General features: G+C 37.3%; 1 protein-coding gene across 3 annotated transcripts in view; it reads left to right on the forward strand.

The window, feature by feature from the left end:
- SRPK2 (SRSF protein kinase 2) overlaps positions 1–20,767 on the forward strand; it is a 98,344-nt gene that overhangs the window by 49,886 nt on the left and 27,691 nt on the right. For all 3 annotated transcript variants that reach the window (XM_014963572.1, XM_014963571.1, XM_014963570.1), the window contains exons 3-8: positions 6,672–6,780; positions 7,332–7,419; positions 7,648–7,735; positions 13,141–13,247; positions 18,472–18,637; positions 20,641–20,666. In XM_014963572.1, coding sequence (XP_014819058.1) covers positions 6,672–6,780; positions 7,332–7,419; positions 7,648–7,735; positions 13,141–13,247; positions 18,472–18,637; positions 20,641–20,666 — 584 coding nt within the window. The remainder of the gene's footprint in view (positions 1–6,671; positions 6,781–7,331; positions 7,420–7,647; positions 7,736–13,140; positions 13,248–18,471; positions 18,638–20,640; positions 20,667–20,767) is intronic.

A 20,767-nucleotide genomic window follows, 5' to 3' on the forward strand; every position in this document is an offset into this window, starting at 1 on the left:
GACTATTTCATTTCGGTGTAAGAAGTTTTATTAGTATGTGATATTTCAGATATTTAAGTGGATTATAGATACCAATAGTGACAACCAAACAGTAAATGTTGAAGTCTGCAGCAGGAAAAGAAAAACATGTCGCTAAAGCATGTTTGTATTTGTTTTTGAATTATTTCTGTTACAACACATTTGTTCCTTAAGATAACTTTCAGTATTTGCAACATCTTCCATAAGTGAGTAAGGATTTGTTGTTTAAACATCTGTTTACTCGTAAACTGTATTTCCTTGAGATTAAGCATGTCAAGGCCCCCACTTAATTCTTCCCTGAAGTAAGGGCTGCATTTAATTTCAAACAATCCATTGTTGTCTGTGTTCCAGTATCTCTTGCAAAATGTCACCATCTGGAGAAGCTAGATCACAAAACAAAGAAAAAAAAATAGTCTAAGTTTACAGCCTGCTTGTAAGTTACCTGTTTAATTACAGTCTCTCTGACCTGTAGTTGGTCAGCAGTGAGATCTGTATGTTTTTAAAACTAATTACATGTTACAATAAGAATACTTGCAAATTTCCTGCAAAATTAAAAGGAAACTTCTGTATGCTTAAAGGTTCTTCTGAATCCTTCTGGTCTTTAAGCTCTAAATTGATGGATATAGCTTCTTTGGTTCATTTGGACATCATAATCACTATTTGTTTCTGTGAGAACAACGCTTTTGTTGCTCCAGTAGATGATTTATATATTTTCTGACCATGAGTTCCTGTAAAACTGATCAGCATATTTTCTTGTTTTAGTCTGCTGGGGTTGAACTGAAGGGGGAGGATCACCATGTTGTATAAGAACGTGAATCGAATGGCCAGATGGGGATGATCTGAGACCATACAGACTTTTTGTTTGCTCATGTTATATTCAGTATGGGGAATGAGTAAGTTCTTTGGTAAAGAATTCCAGGGATGGCTTTTAGATACATTATTTCCACTTTTTGGAGGGGTATTTTATTACTTTCATATGTTTTCCTGTTTTGGGTAACCTTACCTGTGTTTACAGAGTGGGAGATTAATATTTGGAAATTATAATTTATTACTGGAGTGTCTCTTTTCTTCCTAATCTTATCTCCAAAGTGTCAATCTCCCAGGATTTTTGAGTGAGACACAGAGCATACTTCATCTGTTCTCAGCCCCAGTCTGAAACTTCATAGGAGGTCAATTTTGATGAGGGAGTGTATTATTATTTTTTTTAATGAATTCAATGTTTTACCTGTTAACTGTACTTCCCATTGCGAGGATATTTCTGTTACTAATTTTATTTTTATTTATTATTTTTAAGGATATGTTACTATGTTCTTGGCTCACATCTTCACCATGTTGCATGGTGTTTAGTAAATACTCATAATAGTATTTTTAATCAGGAAATTGGATTCATTTGAATTAGCACCTGATGTGAAAGAGACAACTAACAGCCATCGGTGTAAAGCAAACTAACCTCTGTTCCCCAGGGGCTTCTTCCAGGGCCTGTTTAAATCTGTGAAATGACTTCTGTTGGTGTCACTGAATTTACATTAAATGCTTTTCAAATCTTTATTTGTTTAAGGAATGGAAATATCAAAAGTGGAACTACGTGATTTTTCAAGGGGTACTTAGACAATTAGGCTATTTTTTCTTCTTTTCTGAAAAGCCTTGAAACACTTGGAGATGTTTTTCAAGAGCCTGTCGTGTCATGGATGTAATTGGAATTCCTTGCTTCTCTGATCATCTTCTTTGCCCCCTGGAGATGTCTCCCATTCATCCAGTTCACAAAGGGAATAATTCCCTATACAAACATAGAACTAGCCAGCTACAATTACCAATACATTCAGGACACATTTAGGAATAATGATCTCATTTTTTCTGATCCTCTTCCTTGAGTGCATGTAGAGCTGTGAGAGAGACTTTTTTTCTGTGTGCTGCAGTAAATAGCACAAGAGGTTTTTTTGTTACATTATCAGCAGGGCCACTTACAGAATGTATATTTTCAAATACCAATACTGTTTTTCAAAAATGACATCATTTTTCTCAACCTGCTAATTTTGCGTAGATGCTTTATTGTTACTACTATCTATAAATACTTTCTGTATCGTGAAGAACTTAAATAATTACATTTGTCATAGGATGACACCTGTGGATTAGAACAGTAGAAAGTATCTTGCGAAGTATATCTACTCAGAGAATATGCTACTGCTGCTGGTATCTGTAACATATGCTGGTGTATTGCTATAATTAGTTATGACAGTGCTGTAGTGACCAAAATAACATGGCTTTTACATATATAGTATTGTTATTCATGCAATCCCTAGATTTTACTAAAATAACTTGCCAACCCCCAGTTCATTAACTTGACTTCAATGTCTTTGATTTTCTTTGTTGGGTGTTCTCTCTCCTGCCTGTGATGGGAAGAAACTGTCCCAAGTTTTTGATTATTTTTGACCCTTTGAAGCGCAAGTATGCCAGAAGCTATTTGCAGAGAGGCAGACTTAGAAGGCAATGGTTTACCTAGACTATTCTTAGAAGCATATGTTTACTTGTATTTAAGTTCTTCATAGTTGAGTGTTATGCCATTAACATGTCAAAAAAGCAAATATTTTGTTTAGTTCAAAAAAAATTACTTCTGGACATAGTTTTATATACTTTAAGGCCCACATACACCCTTCTAGCAGTGCAAAAAGCTGCATGAATTGTGAGTGTTTTCATATACATCTGAAGCCACATAACTATTAAGGAATAATTTAATAGGAGTAGATATTCAGGAAAATTTTAAAATGTTCCAGAAATTTTTGTATTGCTGAATTGTAAAATCTGTTTTGCAAATCATAGAGAGGTATTAAAAACAGGTATTAAATATTTTTCCATTTTTGTAGTTATATCTGTTTGCAAAAGGAATAATGGTTATGTAAAGATACATGCAGGACAAAGTCGGAAGAAATGATACTGTGACAGTGAATTATGTGGAAGTGTTTTATGTAATTCTTGCTGCCAGGTCAGCAGACTTGACTTGTTTCACAAATGCAAACTTCTTTAGTAACAGAAAGGTAGACCTGCTTTATGTTCTCTCAGTGTTCCACTCACATCTGTCACTTCATCATCCTAGATAAAGTTTTATGGAAAGAATTTACTGAAGTGTAATAATACATATATTTTTTCTTTCATAGAATCATAAAATGGTTAGAGTTGGAAGGGACCTTAACAATTGCCTAGTTCCAACCCCCATACCATGGGCAGAGATAACTTCCACTAACCAGGTTTCTCAAAGCCCTATCCAACCTGGCCTTGAACACCTCCAGGGATGGGATGTCCACAATTTCTCTGGGCAACCTGTGTCAGTGTCTCACCACCTTCCTAATAAAGAATTTTTTCCTGATATCTAATCTAAATGTCCCCTCTTTCAGTTCAAAACCGTTACCCATTGTCCTATCACTACACTCCCTAATGGAGTCCCTCCCCATCTCTCCTGTAGGCCCCCTTTAGGGTACTGAAAGGCCACTATAAGGTTTCCCTGGAGCCTTCTCTTCTCCAGGCTGAACAACCCCAACACTCTAAAACTATCTTCATAGGAGAGGTGCTCCAGCCTTCTGATCATCTTTGTGGCCTTCCTCTGGACCCGTTCCAACAGGTCCATATCCTTCTTATGTTGGGGGCCCCAGAGCTGGATGCAGTACTCCAGGTGGGGTCTCACCAGAGCAGAGTAGAGGTGTAGAATCACCTCCTACTGTCCACGTTTCTTTTGATGCAGCCCTGGATGTGGTTGGCTTTCTGGGCTGCAAGTGTACATTGCTGGCTCACGTTGAGCTTCTCATCAATCAAGACCCCCAGATCCTTCTCCTCAAGGCTGCTCTCAATCCATTCTCTGCCCAGCCTGGATCTGTGCTTGGGTTTGCCCTCACCCATGTACAGAACCTTGCACTTGGCCTTGTTGAATTTCATGAGGTTTGCACAGGCCCACCTGTCCAGGACCCTCTGGATGGCATCCCTTCCCTCCAGCGTGTTGACTGCACCACACGGCTTGGTGTCATCAACAAACTTGCTGAGGGTGCATTCAATCCTATTATCCACATCAGCAACAAGATAGCACTGGTCCCTGTACTGACCCCTGAGGAATCCACTCATCACTGGTTGTGACTTGGGCATTGAGTCATTGACTGCAGCTCTTTTGAGTGCAGCCATCCAGCCAGTTCCTTATCCACCTGGTGATCCACCTGCCAAATCCATATCTCTCCGTTTCAGAGACAAGGATGTCGTGTGGGCAATGTCAAATGCTTTATACAAGTCCAGGTAGATGACGTCTTACTGCAAGGATGGTTATATAGAGAATTAAATTAAAATGTAGGGTTTTTTTTTAATGTTTCTGTCAGTATGGATTTGTACACGTGAGTTTATTCAGCTAAATTTCTATATAGTGAAGCTGCAATAGACTTGGACTTCATATGTGGCTGATCCTGTTTCTTCTTGCAAAATGAAGTGGACAGCATAATAGTCAGCACTCTCAGTACACCTGTGTCCTGTTCCACACCTGCCCTTCGCTGGAGTGTAAACCCATCCAGGTGTTCCAAAAATTTTTCTTTGAAAATTAAGGAGTGCCCATTTGGCAATGTTGCACGTACTTACTGATGTTGACACAAATCAGCAGTGGAAATGAAGGTATCTTGGTAGGTTTGCTAGATGAGTTCTCCTGGGAACTTTTCATGAGCATTTCCTACCCTGAGATGGAGGGGAGGGGAGGTGTTCCCTCAAGAGGGGAGTCCTGGAACTTGGTCCTGGGCTGAGTCCTCCTGTAATGCCCCGTACTGTTCCCGAGCTAGGGCCTTCTTTGTCCTTTGCTTTTTTTTTTAAATTAAAATGTTGGTGTCTGTATACCTAATGATTTACGAAATGAAATACTGTGTGTGATAGTAAATACACTCAGATTCATTTCTTGACCCTCTCCAGGGGTATAAATTGTGAGGCAGGTGGGCAGGGAGGTGTGAGAAGCCAACGCTGTGTGGCCAAGCCTTGCGCTGCCCATCTGAACTCACTTGCTGGTGTCACTTGGTTCAGGCTGGCCCCTGCTGAGGTGAATGTTTGTGAGTGCTGCTTCCCTGGTGCTCTGGTCCTAGCTGTTTGAGTCTCTGCCAGCGGTGTCACCTGCAGGAGCCTGGGCAGCTGCAGCCACGTCGCGTGGGTCACATTTTGGCTGGGGCTGTGAGCAAACCAGCGAGTGTCTGCTCTCTGCTAAGCTTGGAGTTCCACCTTAACATACAAATATCCAGGCTGTGTGTGTTTTAGAGTTTCAGTTTAGACATAGCGACATCTAAAGCAATGCATTATTTAGACTTTATCGTTCTGTTGAATATGTAATCTTTATGGTTCTGTTGTACGTTGGGTTAAATTTATTAATCTGCTCTCGAAACATTTAAGAAAAGTTCGCAAATGAACTCTTGAACTTCTGTTAAGGATAAATATATTATTAGCAAAGAAGGGATATAAGTATATCCAGATTTGATGTTGCTGTTCCACAGATAAAAAGAGGATAAGAGAATTCCCTGTTTTAAATCCAAGGAATTAAGTGATAAGTTCACATTGTTGTCTCAACTGGGCACCAGTTCTAACAAGATTTTCTGGGGATTTAAAAAAAAATATAGCAATGTAGAAAGTAGTCTGAGGTTTTCCTAATTTTAAGTGGAGTAGTCAGTAACTGAGGATCCTGCCAAAGGACAGTTGGGCCTGATATTATGAAGGACCAGAAAGAGCCAAAGAGGTGATTCCTTGACAGCTGCTCAGAGTCTGCTGCTGGTGATGTCCTGGGGTGGGTGCGTGGTGCAGCTATATTATTTGTTTGCAATTTAGGCAAAATTGGGGATGTTATTATTAGTGTGTTAAGATCTGAGTAATAATCGTGTGTGATCACTGTCTTCCCTGTGTTTGTCTGGGAGGAAGAATGCCTCTTAAAATACAAAGGAAATAAAATACTTCATCACACCTCCTCACACTGCCTGGAAACCTGAGCTCCAGCCTGTTCTGTTGGCCTTTCTGCCTAATGGGGCTTTTGAGGACCTGTGTCGTGGTGTAAGTTAGGACTCAGCAGACTTCGGTAATTAAGAAGCAGTTCAGACAAAGCCTGTATCTGCCTGCTCTCTCTTCTTCCTCACTGTAAAAACCTCAGACATGAGAAAAATACCTTGCTGCTATGGGTCAGGAGCCAAGCAGAAGAGCATCAATAACGTCTGCATTGTTCTTAACATTTTCTCAGGAAGTATTTTATTGCTGCCTTTATTAGTAGAAAGCAAATGGGAATTAAAACCATCTCTGAGCTTCTGCAATCATCCAAAATATGTTGACAGGAGAAGCTTCAAATATGATAAAGAAATAATGTAGATCTTTTCTGTACTCTCTGTGAAGTGGAAGATAAGCCTGGGGAAATAGAGAACAGATGGCAATATTACCACAAATAAAAGCCATAAGAGAGAAGGGTGAATAAACTCTACAATAGTTACAGGACATGAGTGTTTTCCCTCCAGGCCAAGTAAGGCAGAAATTTTAACATTAGAGTAAAATTTTCGTTAGGTTACTTATTTATAGTACAAGACAATTTGAAGATGAAAATTTATACAAGGGTTGAAAACCTGGGAATTATTGTTTGTTTTCTGAATATTCTTTCTCTACTTTTTTCATGAAAGGAGGCTATCATCCAGTGAAAATTGGTGATCTTTTCAATGGCCGGTATCATGTTATTAGAAAGTTAGGATGGGGACACTTCTCTACAGTCTGGCTATGCTGGGATATGCAGTAAGAAAACTTATTTATTTCCATTCACTTTTTTTTCTTAATATGTTAACTTTATTTTGTTTGCAGTAACTTTTGTTGTACTTGCATGATAAATTTATGTAAATGTTTGCTATCTTTTTATGCAGAAAGATATCTGCAGTCTTATTTTGCTCATGGTAAAGGGTGTAGTTTATAAAAGCTCTCAGAAATAAGTGTAATTCTATTTGACAAATTAGTTTTTTTTGAATTTGTATGTTGTCTTGAACGTGTGAGAGTCAGCTAATGTTTTGATTCTGTTGTAACTTTAATGAAAAAACGTAATTATACTTTGATTGAATGATAAAACGTGTAGCCAAATTCCTTTTTAAAAGATGTTATCATCAAGGAGACAAAATATTCAATAAATCAGACTGTTAACAGAGTATTGTTAAAAGTTGTCTTTAAGTGTAATTTCAGTGTTTTCTGTCAGAATGCATTAGGTCATGAAATACTCTATTTAATATGTCCCAACCTTCAAAGTATGTCTTTTTTCACTCAGATCATGTGTTGACGATGTTTCTGTTCTTTTCAAGGGGGAAAAGGTTTGTTGCAATGAAAGTTGTAAAAAGTGCCCAGCATTATACAGAGACAGCCTTGGATGAAATAAAGTTGCTCAAATGTGTAAGTATCACTCATGCAGTATAGTGCTCAATACCAATAATTAATTAAAAAATGTAGCGGAATATTGTTTTTAAAGTTTTTACCTTTTTTTTTTCTAAATTGCTGGCTTATAATGTATTACCACGATTTCTGAAGCTCCAAAATATTGTTCAGCTTCATTTGGAAAGCTAAGTAGTATTTTAAACCAGATTCTTTCCTAAAATGGCAGTGTTTACATTCTTGGTTTAGGTTCGTGAAAGTGACCCTAACGATCCCAACAAGGATATGGTTGTACAGCTAATTGATGACTTCAAAATTTCTGGAATGAATGGAATTCGTATCCTTTTGAAAACATGACATCTTCATTAAAAATGATCTACTGAGATAAGTAAGCGTTTAGTTCTGGCTTTTTTCTAGTTAGTCCTTAAAGTTGTAATGTAGAGACACCAGAATATATGCAGATGCAAAAGTCATCCACTGTGCAATGCACTTAACTGGAGTGAAAGTAATTTAGCTTTTCTAAAAACAATGCAACGTAAAAAAAAAAAGAAAATACATGAATCCTGTCACGGTCTGCTAGAACTAGACATAGTTAGTTTACTTAAAAGCTGAAGTTTTACTGAAAAGATTTTTAATAACTAAGGTTTACAGGAAATACGGCTTTCTGTAGACTAATACAGAGAGAGAAAGTGTCATGAAGAAGCTGTTTCTGTTTTCTTGTGGGAAGTGTGAGGGCATAGAAATTCTTCTCTTGTTTATGTGATCTGCTTTTGGCGAGCTGTTAACCTCATTTTTGGCAAAGCATTTAAAGATTTACCTTCGAATACTTCCTTTAAAAAAAAAAAAAAAGAAAAAGAAGAGACGAAGTAAAATATTACTGAATATTGTTGTCAGGGAAAATTTTGGGTCTATTATTATATTTGATTTTAGAGTTGAGCTAAAATGAGTTATCCTTGCTAATTATATTAGATGTTTTAGCAGCTTATTATATTACTGTGCTTTCGTTTAGTGTTACAGCTGGTATTTATGTGTATGCTTGTTGTGTCTTGGAGCCTTAATAACAGACCTCATTGTTCATGGTGTTGTACCAGCAAACAAAGAGACAGTTCCTGCTCTAGAGAGCTTAACACTCAGTTGATTTTGGTGATGTGCCTTCAGTCTTCAGCAGATCAGGTTAAGATGCTCTTCAGTGACTCTCGTTCTCTAGGAGTGGAATCTGGGAGGTGACTGTTAGTAAATCTGAATGCCCACTAGAAAGCATCCTTTCAGGGAGAAGTGTGCAGGCACTTTTCATCCCATCCATCTGGCTCTTGACATTAGTTATGAAGCCTTTGGGTTTGTGATAAGTGAGAATGAGAGTGTGGGGACAAGTATTCTCACTTACAGAATGGAGTCTTAACTGCTTTCTTTCCCTTTGTTCCGTTTTGGGTTGTTTCCTGGTTGCTTCGTTGGTCAGCTAGCTTGGTAGAAAGCTGCTTAAATGTAGGTGAAGCTAGTACAGACTGCTTTTTTCCTAGGTTTTATAATTAAATTATAAAATAGTAAAATAAACCATACAGTTGCCAGTAGTCGTTTCAATCTGAATATGAACAGTTTGTGATCAAGGAAATTGCTTAACACAGTAAGGCAAAGAACTCTGGTTAGGGTTTCTTGGTGTTGCTGTTGTGCTTAAAAAAAATAGGTTTTAATTTATAAGCCAAGATGTTTATTAAGAAGTATTTTATAAATATCTATTGTCTATCTTCACAAAAAAATGCAACCAAAGCACTTCAGGTCTTCAGCTGGCAGCTGTACAGTTGGAGAATAATTAAAGTAATTTTTAGAAATCAGAAATTTTGACTTACTATTTTAATTGTAAAACAGTAATGTAAAATAGGGAATAAGAAAATGTGTTCATAACTATACATAGAAATAACTGTTACCTGTTTAACAGAACAGTTTCCCAATAATGTTCTTAAATTATTGCTAAGATTCACATGTATATATACACCTGTATTAAAGGTGAAAGCCATTTCTAAGTGTGAAGGGTAAATTTTGTTAGTGATAATATTTTGAAAGAATATACCAACTTTTATCTTTTTGAAATATAGCACTTAAGCTGACAAAGGCAAAAGAGAACCACATACTAGTGGAAAATAAGGGTTCAGATAGCTTTGTGTTAGCAGATTAAAAACAGACAGCTGATATTGATTTATTCTATTTCAGATTTACCTCCATGTTGAAAATTCTGGCAGTACAGAAGCTGTTTTACCTGAAAGGCAAATGTTTCTGCCTTACTCAGAAGTACATTTTTCAGAAAGGTGCAATAGACAGAGTGGGCTGATGCTGGACTCAAATTTAAATTACAGCTGGAAGTCTGTCAAAGTCCTAGCCACCAGTGAAAATATGATATCAAGTATCTTATGCTTTGGGTTTTCTTTTGAACAGTTTGTGCATCCTGAATTGCGTTGCCTATTTGAGCAGCTATTGGTTGCACTGATTATTTGATCAACTCCTTTTTATCTTCTAGGGAAAAAAATCTTTGGTGCAGGTTCTTTTAGGAGGGAGCAGGTAACTGATTTTGATGTTTTGCTGCTATTTGTTTCCATTTTAAAAATGTCTTATTAGTGCTGCGTTAAGGCGATTGAGTTGAAGAGGTTGAGAGAAATACAGTAATTTGAGAGTTTTGCCATGTTCTGCTGTTTCCAGCTTCCATTGGGCAAGTCACTGAATATCTGTTCCTTGACTGTAATTTGAAACAACATATGCTTGATAGAAGCTTGATTATTGGTTATGGAATACATTTCAAAGTTATAGTAAATCAGAGGTTGGTGAATCCTTTGGATGGCTAATACCAGAAAATGTCATGGAGCTTCCAAACAGGGAAGTTTGTTAAGAACTGCGTAGCACAGAGCTGGGAACGTGCAGAGCTGTTGGCCTGCACTGTGTGTCTGAAAATAGTCCTGTTTCTCCTAGGAGCTGTAATAAGTGTTTATATACAGAGGGATTTTAACAATGTGTGTTACGCTACACTAGACTGATAATTTTTTAGCTACTTGTACTTTTTAAAAAATTGCAATTATGATTCTTTCAGGAAATAAGAGAATTCCTGAACTTGGGCACTTTAAGTGTAGATAATGGTGTTTGTCTGCACTGGAAACTTAATTAGAGCCTTAAGAAATGCTTATTTCAACATAGCATTTTTAAAATAAAAGATTCAGAATATACAGCATTAGTTAAATGCCATGAAGCCTAAATGCTGCCAATCCAGAAGCAACTGAGATACATCCTGAAGTGCTCTATGTTGGTACCAGAGCCTTATTTCATTTAGTTTAACTAGTCTGTAATCCTCCTGAGATTTCTAAATGCTCCTGTTATTTGTGTTTGTAGATAGATAGTTACAGATACCATTTTGGTCAAGAAAGAACAGTTTTAAGTACTTAAGCCTATCACCTGATTAATGTTATGTTTGTGCTCACTTTTGCTGCTCTGCTCAGTTTCCCCTTTTCAGACATTCCCCAAACCACTTTGAAAAGCATTTCCTAAGAAGCATATCTGCTGGGTGAGCTTCAGGTTTATTTTTGCTGGAGGACTTTTTGGACATCTGTCAGGATGCTGTAGGAAGATCCTGGGGCTTGCAAGGCTGGTTTCCTAATAGTTAAAGCACAGCTTTTCCCAAACACATTGTTGTGGATGGTCTGGCTCGCTATCCTGACCTGAAAAATGTTAACTGTAAATAAGGCAACAGTCACGTTTTCCCATACTTACTCCAAACATTGAGCCTCCTGTATGTCTTCTCCCCATCCCAGTTGCCTCCCCAGAACTGAGCATGCCTTCATGCCTTCAGTTTGTCTGAGTCCTCCCAGCAAAATGTTGCAATCTTTTTTTCAGGTAGACATCACTTCTCTTTCTTGTGGCTCTCCTTCTCTTTGTCTGCCTCTGCCATTCCTCCTTGCATCTTCCTTCTGGGTGCCCTTCCCTAGCCTCTCAGCTATTCACTCCCTGCACCCCTTTCTCTTCTGCTTACTGGCGAGGCTTAGCACTTCCGTAAGTGCAAGGAATGGCAGGAATGTGCAGTGGAGAGTTTGCAGCAGCAGTGGTCTGAAGGACTGTGGGCGGGTGTCCTAAATTTCAGTTCTGAGTGCTGCAGTGTCTTGCCTTTCCGAGATCTGTGTTGCTGCAGCATTGCAACTTCACTGCGTGGGCTAAGCTAATAAGCCCTGCAGAGCTAATGTGCTGTGCTCATGCTTTTTAATGTCTGCGTGCTTTACTAGTGACTCCTGTTCATTGGATACTTCTGTGGTAGAGTAACCAAGAGCATTCCACTCAGAAAAGGAAACAGTTTTATTAATAGTCTGAATAGACTTGACTGGTATGGTTGAGAAATGACTGGTCACTGTCTCTAATACAGGAATTAAGGAACACGAAGTGAGATGAACAAGTAGCAGCAATCAAAATGTTACAGTTCTTCACAATGTACTTTGACCTGTCTTGAGACTTTTCAACTTTGGTCCAACTCCAGCATAGATGATGTAGATATTAAAGCTTCAGTTAGTTTTATGCATATAGGTAGGTACTTAAGAATGTAAATGCAGAAGAATTGCAAGAATGTAATTGATAGATAGACAAAGTCTCAGTTTGACATAAGTTAGGACAGTGACTCTAAGATCATCGCCAAGATTCTAGTTATTAAAACTTGTAAAAGTTAGGTAAGATTTCTCCCTTGTGGTTCCCTGTGAATGGTCTCTGAGCTAGTGTCTAATTTCATCCATTGAGATTTTCATGCAGTATCCATCAATTAATTCCTATTCTGGTATTTGTATTACATGATTCTTTGCAAGGTTATAGTATCATGTAGTTAACATTTTAACATTTTTTCTGATTTTCGGGGATATTAAGGTCTTTCCCAGCTCGTGTCTGAGGATGAACTCAGTATAGTCAAACTGTATAAGTCCTTGCTGGAATGTTGTTGATTATAAAAATTACACTTAGCTTGGGTATCTGAGTATTTTCTCAATAGAAAGGTAACTGAGCCAGGTATATTAAGTGTTAGAATCTCAAACTTGAACCACAAATCACTGGAAGTTCCTACATCTTTTTTTTTCCTAATGCTCTTTCCTGACCATCTACTGTTGGCCTCCGTTGGTGGCCGATAGTAGATGCTGGGTCAAATTAAGCTTTTTGGCATTGTGTTTTTTGCATGTTGCTTCTGAGTTTCACATTTTCTTTGTTCCGAGTTCTTCGGTGATTGCCATTATTCTCTGCAGGTAAAACTGTAGGTGGTAAGAGATCCATTCTCTTACTACTTCAGTCTTTGTTGTCAAGTGATTCTTAATTGAGCCTAATCAAAAAGATGTTTAGTAGGGCTCATTTTCTAAAGCATTGTTGCTTCAGTCTTCTGTTGTTAAAACCTTCTATTCATATCATTTAAAATTTATTAGGAACTAGAGATAATAGGGCAAATCAGTACTTTGAACTGTTTCATAGGAAAGAAAAATGAATTACCTATTTCATTGTTCAACCTAATGCTGCTAACATGTAGGAATAACTGACAAGATTTGCATAATTAACATGTTTTATTTTAATTTGTTCTACATTTGGACACTGTTCTTGTACCAAAGCATATATCATGCTCTGCTTATTTTATGGGGAACTGTTTTCCCTCTAAACAGGGTGATGATTGCTTTAGCCACTACGCAAACAAACATTTGAGTTGATCTCATCAACGAGTTTATTTGGAAATTATCCTTAATTAAATCCCAGATGTCTGTATGGTCTTCGAAGTACTTGGACATCATCTCCTAAAATGGATAATCAAGTCCAATTATCAAGGCCTTCCCATCCGTTGTGTAAAAAGTATAATTCGACAGGTAAGATTTGTTAATGTTTTAACTAGGTTTTTCCACCATTGTTAAGAGTTTGAAGGCTAAGATGATGATATTTCAACTGAACTCTTACTAATTAATATGTAGGATGAGATAATTTTACTGGTAATCCCAGGGGAAAGGTTGCAAGAGCGTCTTTCTGAATAGCCATCATTTCTGCATGCTGGGTGTTTGGTTGGTTGGTTTTGTTTTGGTGGTGTTTGTTTTGTTTTTTAAAATCAAGATTTTCCACTGATAATGGAGGTTCCTAAGCTGCTTTAGAAGATAAAAAGCTGAAGCAATGAGTCTTTTTCATGGATGTAAGGATATTCACATTCAATTGCAGTTTTGGTTGACGTCATGCTTCTAATTAAGATCTTCTGGAAAATAAAACATCAGAACAGTAGGAAATAATGTGTTATTATTATAAAACTGAGCAAAAATTGTATCCCTGAAAAATAGGTTCTAAAGGACAAAACTGTTCTTTGGAAATTATCTGTCTGTATTTCAGTTTTTGTAGAGTTAGGGGGCTAACAAGATGAACCAGTTCAGAACATTTCACTGGGACATGTTATTTTAAAATATGCTCTTTTGCTATGCTACAAAAATCGAACAGCTGAACCATGATTTTAAGGAGAAATAGTCTTTTAGCAAGGAAAAAAATCATATATAAGTCTGTGATTTTGTATATACTATTAATCTATGTGCAGTTAATACTTACAAATGACAAATGAAATATTTTGGGATTAAGTAGTTTGTATTGCCTCTACTTTATTAATAAGTGATCTGGTAAAGTAGTTACTTTTTTTGGTAATTATTATTGTATGTCTACTGGTGAATATCAACCTATCAGCTCTTTAATCAGAAATAGTTAAATAACTGATTGATGCAGTTGTTAGTGAAATGGTTGAAATTTTAGGTCCATTAATTTCTATACAACTAGGTTGCTCAGATACTTGAAATAAAGAACTGTAATATTGCAGGGTTCCAACCGAACTGAGCTGCCTGCTAAGAAATGGGAATGTGTGCATCTGTGTTATACGTGTGTATAAATATCCACTGTTTTCAGTAAATGTCATTTTTTGGTTTGGATTGTTTTCACTTTGGTTGCACCGTTTTCCTGGAGTTTGGCCAGCACCTGAGAAATTGCATTGTAATTTCTTGATACGCCAGATTTAATAGCAAAGCCAGCTTTAGGAGCTCCCTGCTGCCGTTGACTCTCACCTCAGTTCTGCTGCCTGTTTGCAGAAACAGGCTGTGAGCCAGGCCACTGAATGGATCCAAACTGAAAACAAACCTTTTTGGAAGGAAGGTGAGAGCTTCTGAACCCAGCTTCACAGTATCTTTGCCAACCAGCTCCTGTAACCTAGCAGAGGAGGACTTTCAGGTGGAATCTTCAGGAATGGTGACCACAGCCCAGTGAGAAGTTGGGTCAGCAAGGACAGGGGCCTGAAGAGCAGAATTATGGGAGCTGCTCTCAGCACTTTCTCTGATCGTCATGACTGGGGGACCTAACTGATGTGGCATGTACAAATGCATACAGTGTGGGGAACAAAGGACAGGAATTAGAAATCCATATGTGGTTGCAGAGCTGGGACCTGACTGGAAGCGCAAAGGTGTGATGGGAAGGCTTAGATGCCTGGCAAGCAGAAGTAGCCTGATAAAGGCCCTTTAGAAAGGATGGTCAGGGAAGAGGGACAGTTTTGGGTTCCAAGTGCAAGACATTGGCTGACTCAAGTGAGTCCATTGAAAAGCCACCAAGAGGATGAGGGAGCTGCAGCATATGTTGTGCGAGAGGTCTTGGGAGAACTGGTTTGTTCAGTTCTAAGAAGAAAAGGCTAATAAAGGGGAAGACCTTTTGATGTCTTCAGCACAGATAAAGAAAATGGAACCAGACTTCTCTTGTCAATACACAGAGATAGCACAAGAAGCAATGTACCTGAGTTACAAAAAGAGGAATTTTGGTAGTGAGGGTGGTCAGGCTCTGGAGCAGGTTGTCTACAGTGTTATGCAGTGTTACGTGGTTTGCATCTTAGGAGGTAGTCAGAAATGAACTGGATAAAGGCTCTGAGCAGGTTGGTCTCATTTTGAGGTTAGATACAATTTTGAAACTGGTATGGCTTAAGACAGGGAGGGTTTGAATTACACAATCTTCCAGCCTAAATTACTCTCTGAAGGTAAGCAAAGGTAAAAAGTCCAAGTAATTCTAACACTTGATAGCTGAAAAAAGAGGAACAGGTTAGTCCTGAAAGATTAAAAGGGTTTAATTTTTGTGATGTTGGAATGAACTGTTTGGACTAGTGAGAGTGGCATAGACTGGTAAGACTTCCAGATTGTTGATCTCATTAAGGATATACAGATCCTTATTCTTTCTTCTGTTCAGACAAAACTGGGGCCACACGTTCTAAAACCTTATTTATGAAACTTGAATATGAAACAATTCAGTTACTGCACTGATGTTACTGTACAGCGAACAATTTTGTTTCAGAAAGTGCTATAATTCCATGCTACAATTGAAAATGAATTTTTTATGCTATGATTTGGAAAATATTTTTTCAATTTGTGAGTACTTTTGAGCATTGGGACAAAACCAGCCTTATTTTAAAATGCAGCTGAGACTTGAGTTTCTTAGTAAGAAATTTCATGTCAGTTTTAAGCAGTTTTTTTTCCCCTGGGCTAGAGTTGTATGAACCATCATGCAGAAGAAGACCCTGCAGAATTTAAAAAAGGCCTAGTTGCTGCAGTTCCTTTTTTTTTTTGCAGTGGAGATGATTGGAAGTGTCCAATTATTTAATTCTGGAATCATTACTTTGGGCTGTAAAATGTATAGCATCAGTCTGTTTTGAGAGGGTCATGTTCTGAAATAGATGCTGAAACAAGCATCCTGTATTTATCAGTGAAAATTTTCACTTCTGCTTTGGTCTACAGTATAGTAAATTATCTGTTTATTGGGTCAATATGATGTGGCTCCTTGAATGAAAAAGAAAGAAGAAAGTGAATGTTAATTAGCAACTGCAAATTATGAGAGTTTCTTGATGTGAAACTAACCACGTGACCTTTACAAGGGAAAAAATACAGCTTTCTAATTTATATTTTTGATTGTAGTAAAAGGATCTGTCATAATTTTTCAGAGTCACAATATGTTATCCGTTTCACTTTTTTCCTTTTTTAGTGTACAAATACATAAAAACTTAGGAGTGTTTTCCCTGTTCTCCATCTCAGAGCGCAATGCAAAGATATCCATGCAGTATACATTTCCTTAATGATTTAGTGGTATAATGTACCAGTTTTTAGGATGAAGCAGTTTGATCCACATTTGAAGACAGCTAAGAACATTCGTTCTAATTACGAAATTCTAGCAGAATGGTCCTTATCGCAACACGTGGAACTGACTGGGATTCAAAAAAGTACTCTGGGGCTTTTTTGGTTTGGGGTTGGGTTTGTTTGTTTGTTTGTTTTGGGTTTTTTGTTTGTTTTGTTTTTCAAAAAAGATTCTTCACCCAAATCAAAGACAGAGCTGTCACCCTAACACTGTTACTTAAAAGAGGGAAAGGCTATCTTTTTAAAGTGAGAGTTATCAAATCTACTCTCACATTAATTGCACTTTATATATTTCATGGGAACAGATATTTTTTCTTCTTAATGTTTATGGCTTTCAGTGTACTCTGGAACCTTTCTTTTTTTCTTGGCCTCAGAATTACAGCCATTCAGTGGTAATTTATAAGATGGTCTGTAGTGTAATGGGGGAGAGAAGAAACGTTATAATCCCTCTTTATGTTGGTATTGCTGTTAATGCATCTTCTAAGAATTGAAGTCACTTAACCACCAACTACTTTCCCAGTATAAACCAATCTTTCTTTAACATTTCTTACTTTGAGACATACTGTACGTTCTTCCAGTTGCTTTGGCAAGTAGTCAAGCACATTTTGGATCCGCAGGAAGAAAATTCAGATTACCAAGGATGCAACAGTTTTTAGGTACACCATTGTTGCTGACACCGAGTCCTGCTCAAGTGAACTTTCAGTTTTTATATAGGCATATAAAGAAAGCTTTTCAGAGAGGTTGCTGTTCAGTCTAGCTCCAGAACTGGAGAAAGCAGAGCCACGCACTTGAGGTGTTTCTAGGATGCATTAGCCTGAGTGTAAATATCATCCATATGCTACTGCTCCTCTTCTCTTATCTGAGCTACCTTGGGTGCTGAATGGATGTTCTGGTTCAGCCACTAGCTCAGGACTGGGTGGTAGACTAATGTATTTGTATTCTGTTACTGCTGGTTTGAACCAACATGTTTCGCTTTTAAAATTCACCCGAACTAGTTATGTCTTAAAAGATCCTGAGAGCAAGGAGCTCGCTAATTTATTTACAAAATACGTAGAAAAGCGGGATGTTCTTGTAGCTGGAACTCTTGAGTCTAGAGGTCTGTTTCCTGCTGTAGAACATTTTCAAAGTGGTAGCTTGGTTTACACTGTTATGTTATTCTGTACTGAATAATTGTAATTGTAACTCTACAGTTTCTCATACCTAGGTCTTACCTAAAATACCTATAAAATGACACAAACTATTGTTTTCCTGTTCCAGTCAAAATTTGAGAAATTTTTTCATTGTGTTAAAATAACGTTTTAATTTTTGTCTCACAATGCATTTTTATGCAGGTTTGATATGAGCTAGCAAAATTTAGCCTGCAGAGAGTATGAAAGACTAGTGGAAAAATACATATGACAAATACACGTAGACAAGTCCTTATGTGACATCTTGGTCACATTAAAAGCTGAATTACTGTCGGAATGCTGAGGAAAACTATGGTTAGCATTTCATCCCAACACCACATTTCCCTCTTTGATTTTTATTGTAATTGATTGTAAGATGGTTATTCCCAAACCAGGCTTCAGTTACAGTATGCAGTACTTGCAGTGTTTTTTTTTAAATAACTATCTTTTAAAACAATGAGGATCAGCCTTTCTGACTGAGTAGCCAAATTCCTCTTTTTTTATACATATGCAGATCAACTAAACAGCACTTGGGAAATGGAAGTCTGAGAGCAGGTTGATGTCATCAAGACAATTCATCCAGCCAGGGTATTGCTCATGAAAGTCTCAAATAACTGGGTTTATGAGCTAAATAAATTATCTTGTCAGGCTGCATGTGGACTGCAGGCAATGGGTTGAATAAAGACATTTAGCTTGGTCTGATAAATTAAAATAATTTTTAAAAAAAATCCTTTTGTAATTAGGTACTTCAAGGTCTAGATTACCTACACAGCAAGTGCAAGATCATTCATACGGATATAAAGCCAGAAAACATTTTGATGTGTGTGGATGATGCCTACGTGCGTAGAATGGCTGCTGAAGCTACTGAGTGGCAGAAAGCTGGTGCTCCTCCTCCCTCTGGTTCAGCAGGTATGCTAGTATATTTAAATGATATGTAGTAAAGTGCTATAAGTATGTTAATGCTAATAATATTTAATGAAAATTAGCTTTTAAAATAATAGTGTAGAAATGCATGTCTAGTTAGCTCTTCAGGGAAATGCTTTCTTCTTAGTTTTGCACGTTCAAGTTTTCGGAGTTGCCAGATAGAGGAAAAGATTTATTGGTTTAAACTTACTCTCCTCCCAGCCCCACAAACTTTAATGGCTGGAGCCTTGCATCTCTAATATTGACAATAATTAATAATGTTTCCTAAATTATGTGTCTGCTTCCATTACGAGTTCATCGGTGCCCTTGTGAAATTACCTGCCTTGTCATTGGTTATAACTTATTCTCAGAATACTGTGAAAAGTCTTAGAATCCATAGTTTTTCAGCCTTGAAAATGAAATTTATTGTACCTAACTGAATTTGTGATAAGTCCTTCTCCCTAACACTGTATGTGAAATGTTATATGTTAAACTTGACAAGAGTTAGGTGGGAATTGTACATTATGTGTAGCTAGGAGAAACCAAGGTAAAGAAATTGACAGCAATCAGGACGCAGTGTGGCTTTTCTAGTGATCTTTAGTACCATGGTTGCTATTTATTTGCCAGTCCAGCACATCACCTACAGGCAGTGGAGAAACAATAACATTTAAATACCTTTGTAATACTGTCAGAAAATACATTACAGATTATAATCTCTGAGCTATAATAAAATACCTGCTATATCAGGAAAAAATACTGTGGTCAAAATCCTTCAATATTTCACATTATTATATATGTTAAGATGCAAAATCTGATAGATTTTGAATACGTTGTATTGAAATTTACATAATGTGTAATCACAGACTGAAGGCTATATGTTACTTGTGTGGGAAGTAACTTGATTTTGTTCATGCAGACTTTATGTTGCTTCCTGATATTAAAATAAATATTATTTTAAGGAATACACTTTGTTCTTAGCAAATTGTAATTCAGTCTATGGCTTTCCACAGAGGAGCTGAAGATGTGCTTTCTTTTACAGCATTTCAAGAATAGGTTCTGCATAATTTCCCTTTTTGGAGCAGTGATGGTACCCAAGGTTAAGAACTTTAAGTCAACCTTTCTGAAAACCTTGACCTCTTAGTGGCATCAAAGCAGTTTTCCCCCTGAACTTAGCAGCAGGAGCTGAACCTATTAAAGAACTCTGAAGTCTCAACTGTCTCCATTTTTTTTTATTTTGCATTTGTTACTTGCCATATGCCTGTGCGTCTGAAGAAGTTTGTGAGAGGTTCTCCTCCCCCGTTCAGTTTCTCACTTCCACTTTGCCTTTGTCTCCCATATTTCGTTATTTTTATTGGTTTGGGTTATTTAGGGGGTTTGTGTGGCTTGTATTGCTGTTCTGTGCATTTTCACAGTATGACAATCTCATCAGACCTAGTCATTATGGTATCCTTCTGGAGAGGTGCTTAGGAAGAGGTCCATGCTGGAGATGTTTTTTCTGCAGTGGTGTGCTTTTTGCCGTAGGAACTTACTCATGCCTCCAGTCCCAGCAATCAGACTGTCTTGTTTCAGAAAAAGAAAATAGGAATATTTGCCTTTTCTGTTGAGTGCAACACGTAGTCTACTTCATTGATATTCCCTGAACTATGTAAAATATGTCAATACCTGCTCAGTCAGCTGACTACATACTTTCCATCTGTGACGACTCTGCAGTCATTTAATGTTTTCTGCCCGGCCTTTACTGATTCAGGCTTTCCTTTCTGACTTTCACTAACTCTCCACCAACCACAACAGACTGAACAGAAATTGATGCTAGTTTCTTCCAATTCCAGATGCTCTAATGGAGACATCAAATGATTTCAGGCAGCAGGTACTTGAAAAGAGTAAAAAATCTGATTAAAAAAGTCACTGCTTATACTTAGTTAAATATTTTACATAGTTTATATTGCTTTCTGCGTTTATAGAGTTGTTTTTATAAAAATATACCTTTAAAATCTTTTTTTTCTTTTTAGTGAGTACAGCTCCACAACAAAAGCCTGTAAGTATTGTTATATAATTCAAATTACCTACCTTATTTTCTGTGTTTCTGTAGGTATTAATAGCTGTTAGACTGTTGGTACTCTCTACCCTTTTTAAAAG

Source organism: Calidris pugnax, unplaced genomic scaffold, assembly GCF_001431845.1.
Source record: "Calidris pugnax isolate Ruff unplaced genomic scaffold, ASM143184v1 scaffold44, whole genome shotgun sequence".
Classification (NCBI taxonomy): Eukaryota; Metazoa; Chordata; class Aves; order Charadriiformes; family Scolopacidae; genus Calidris; species Calidris pugnax.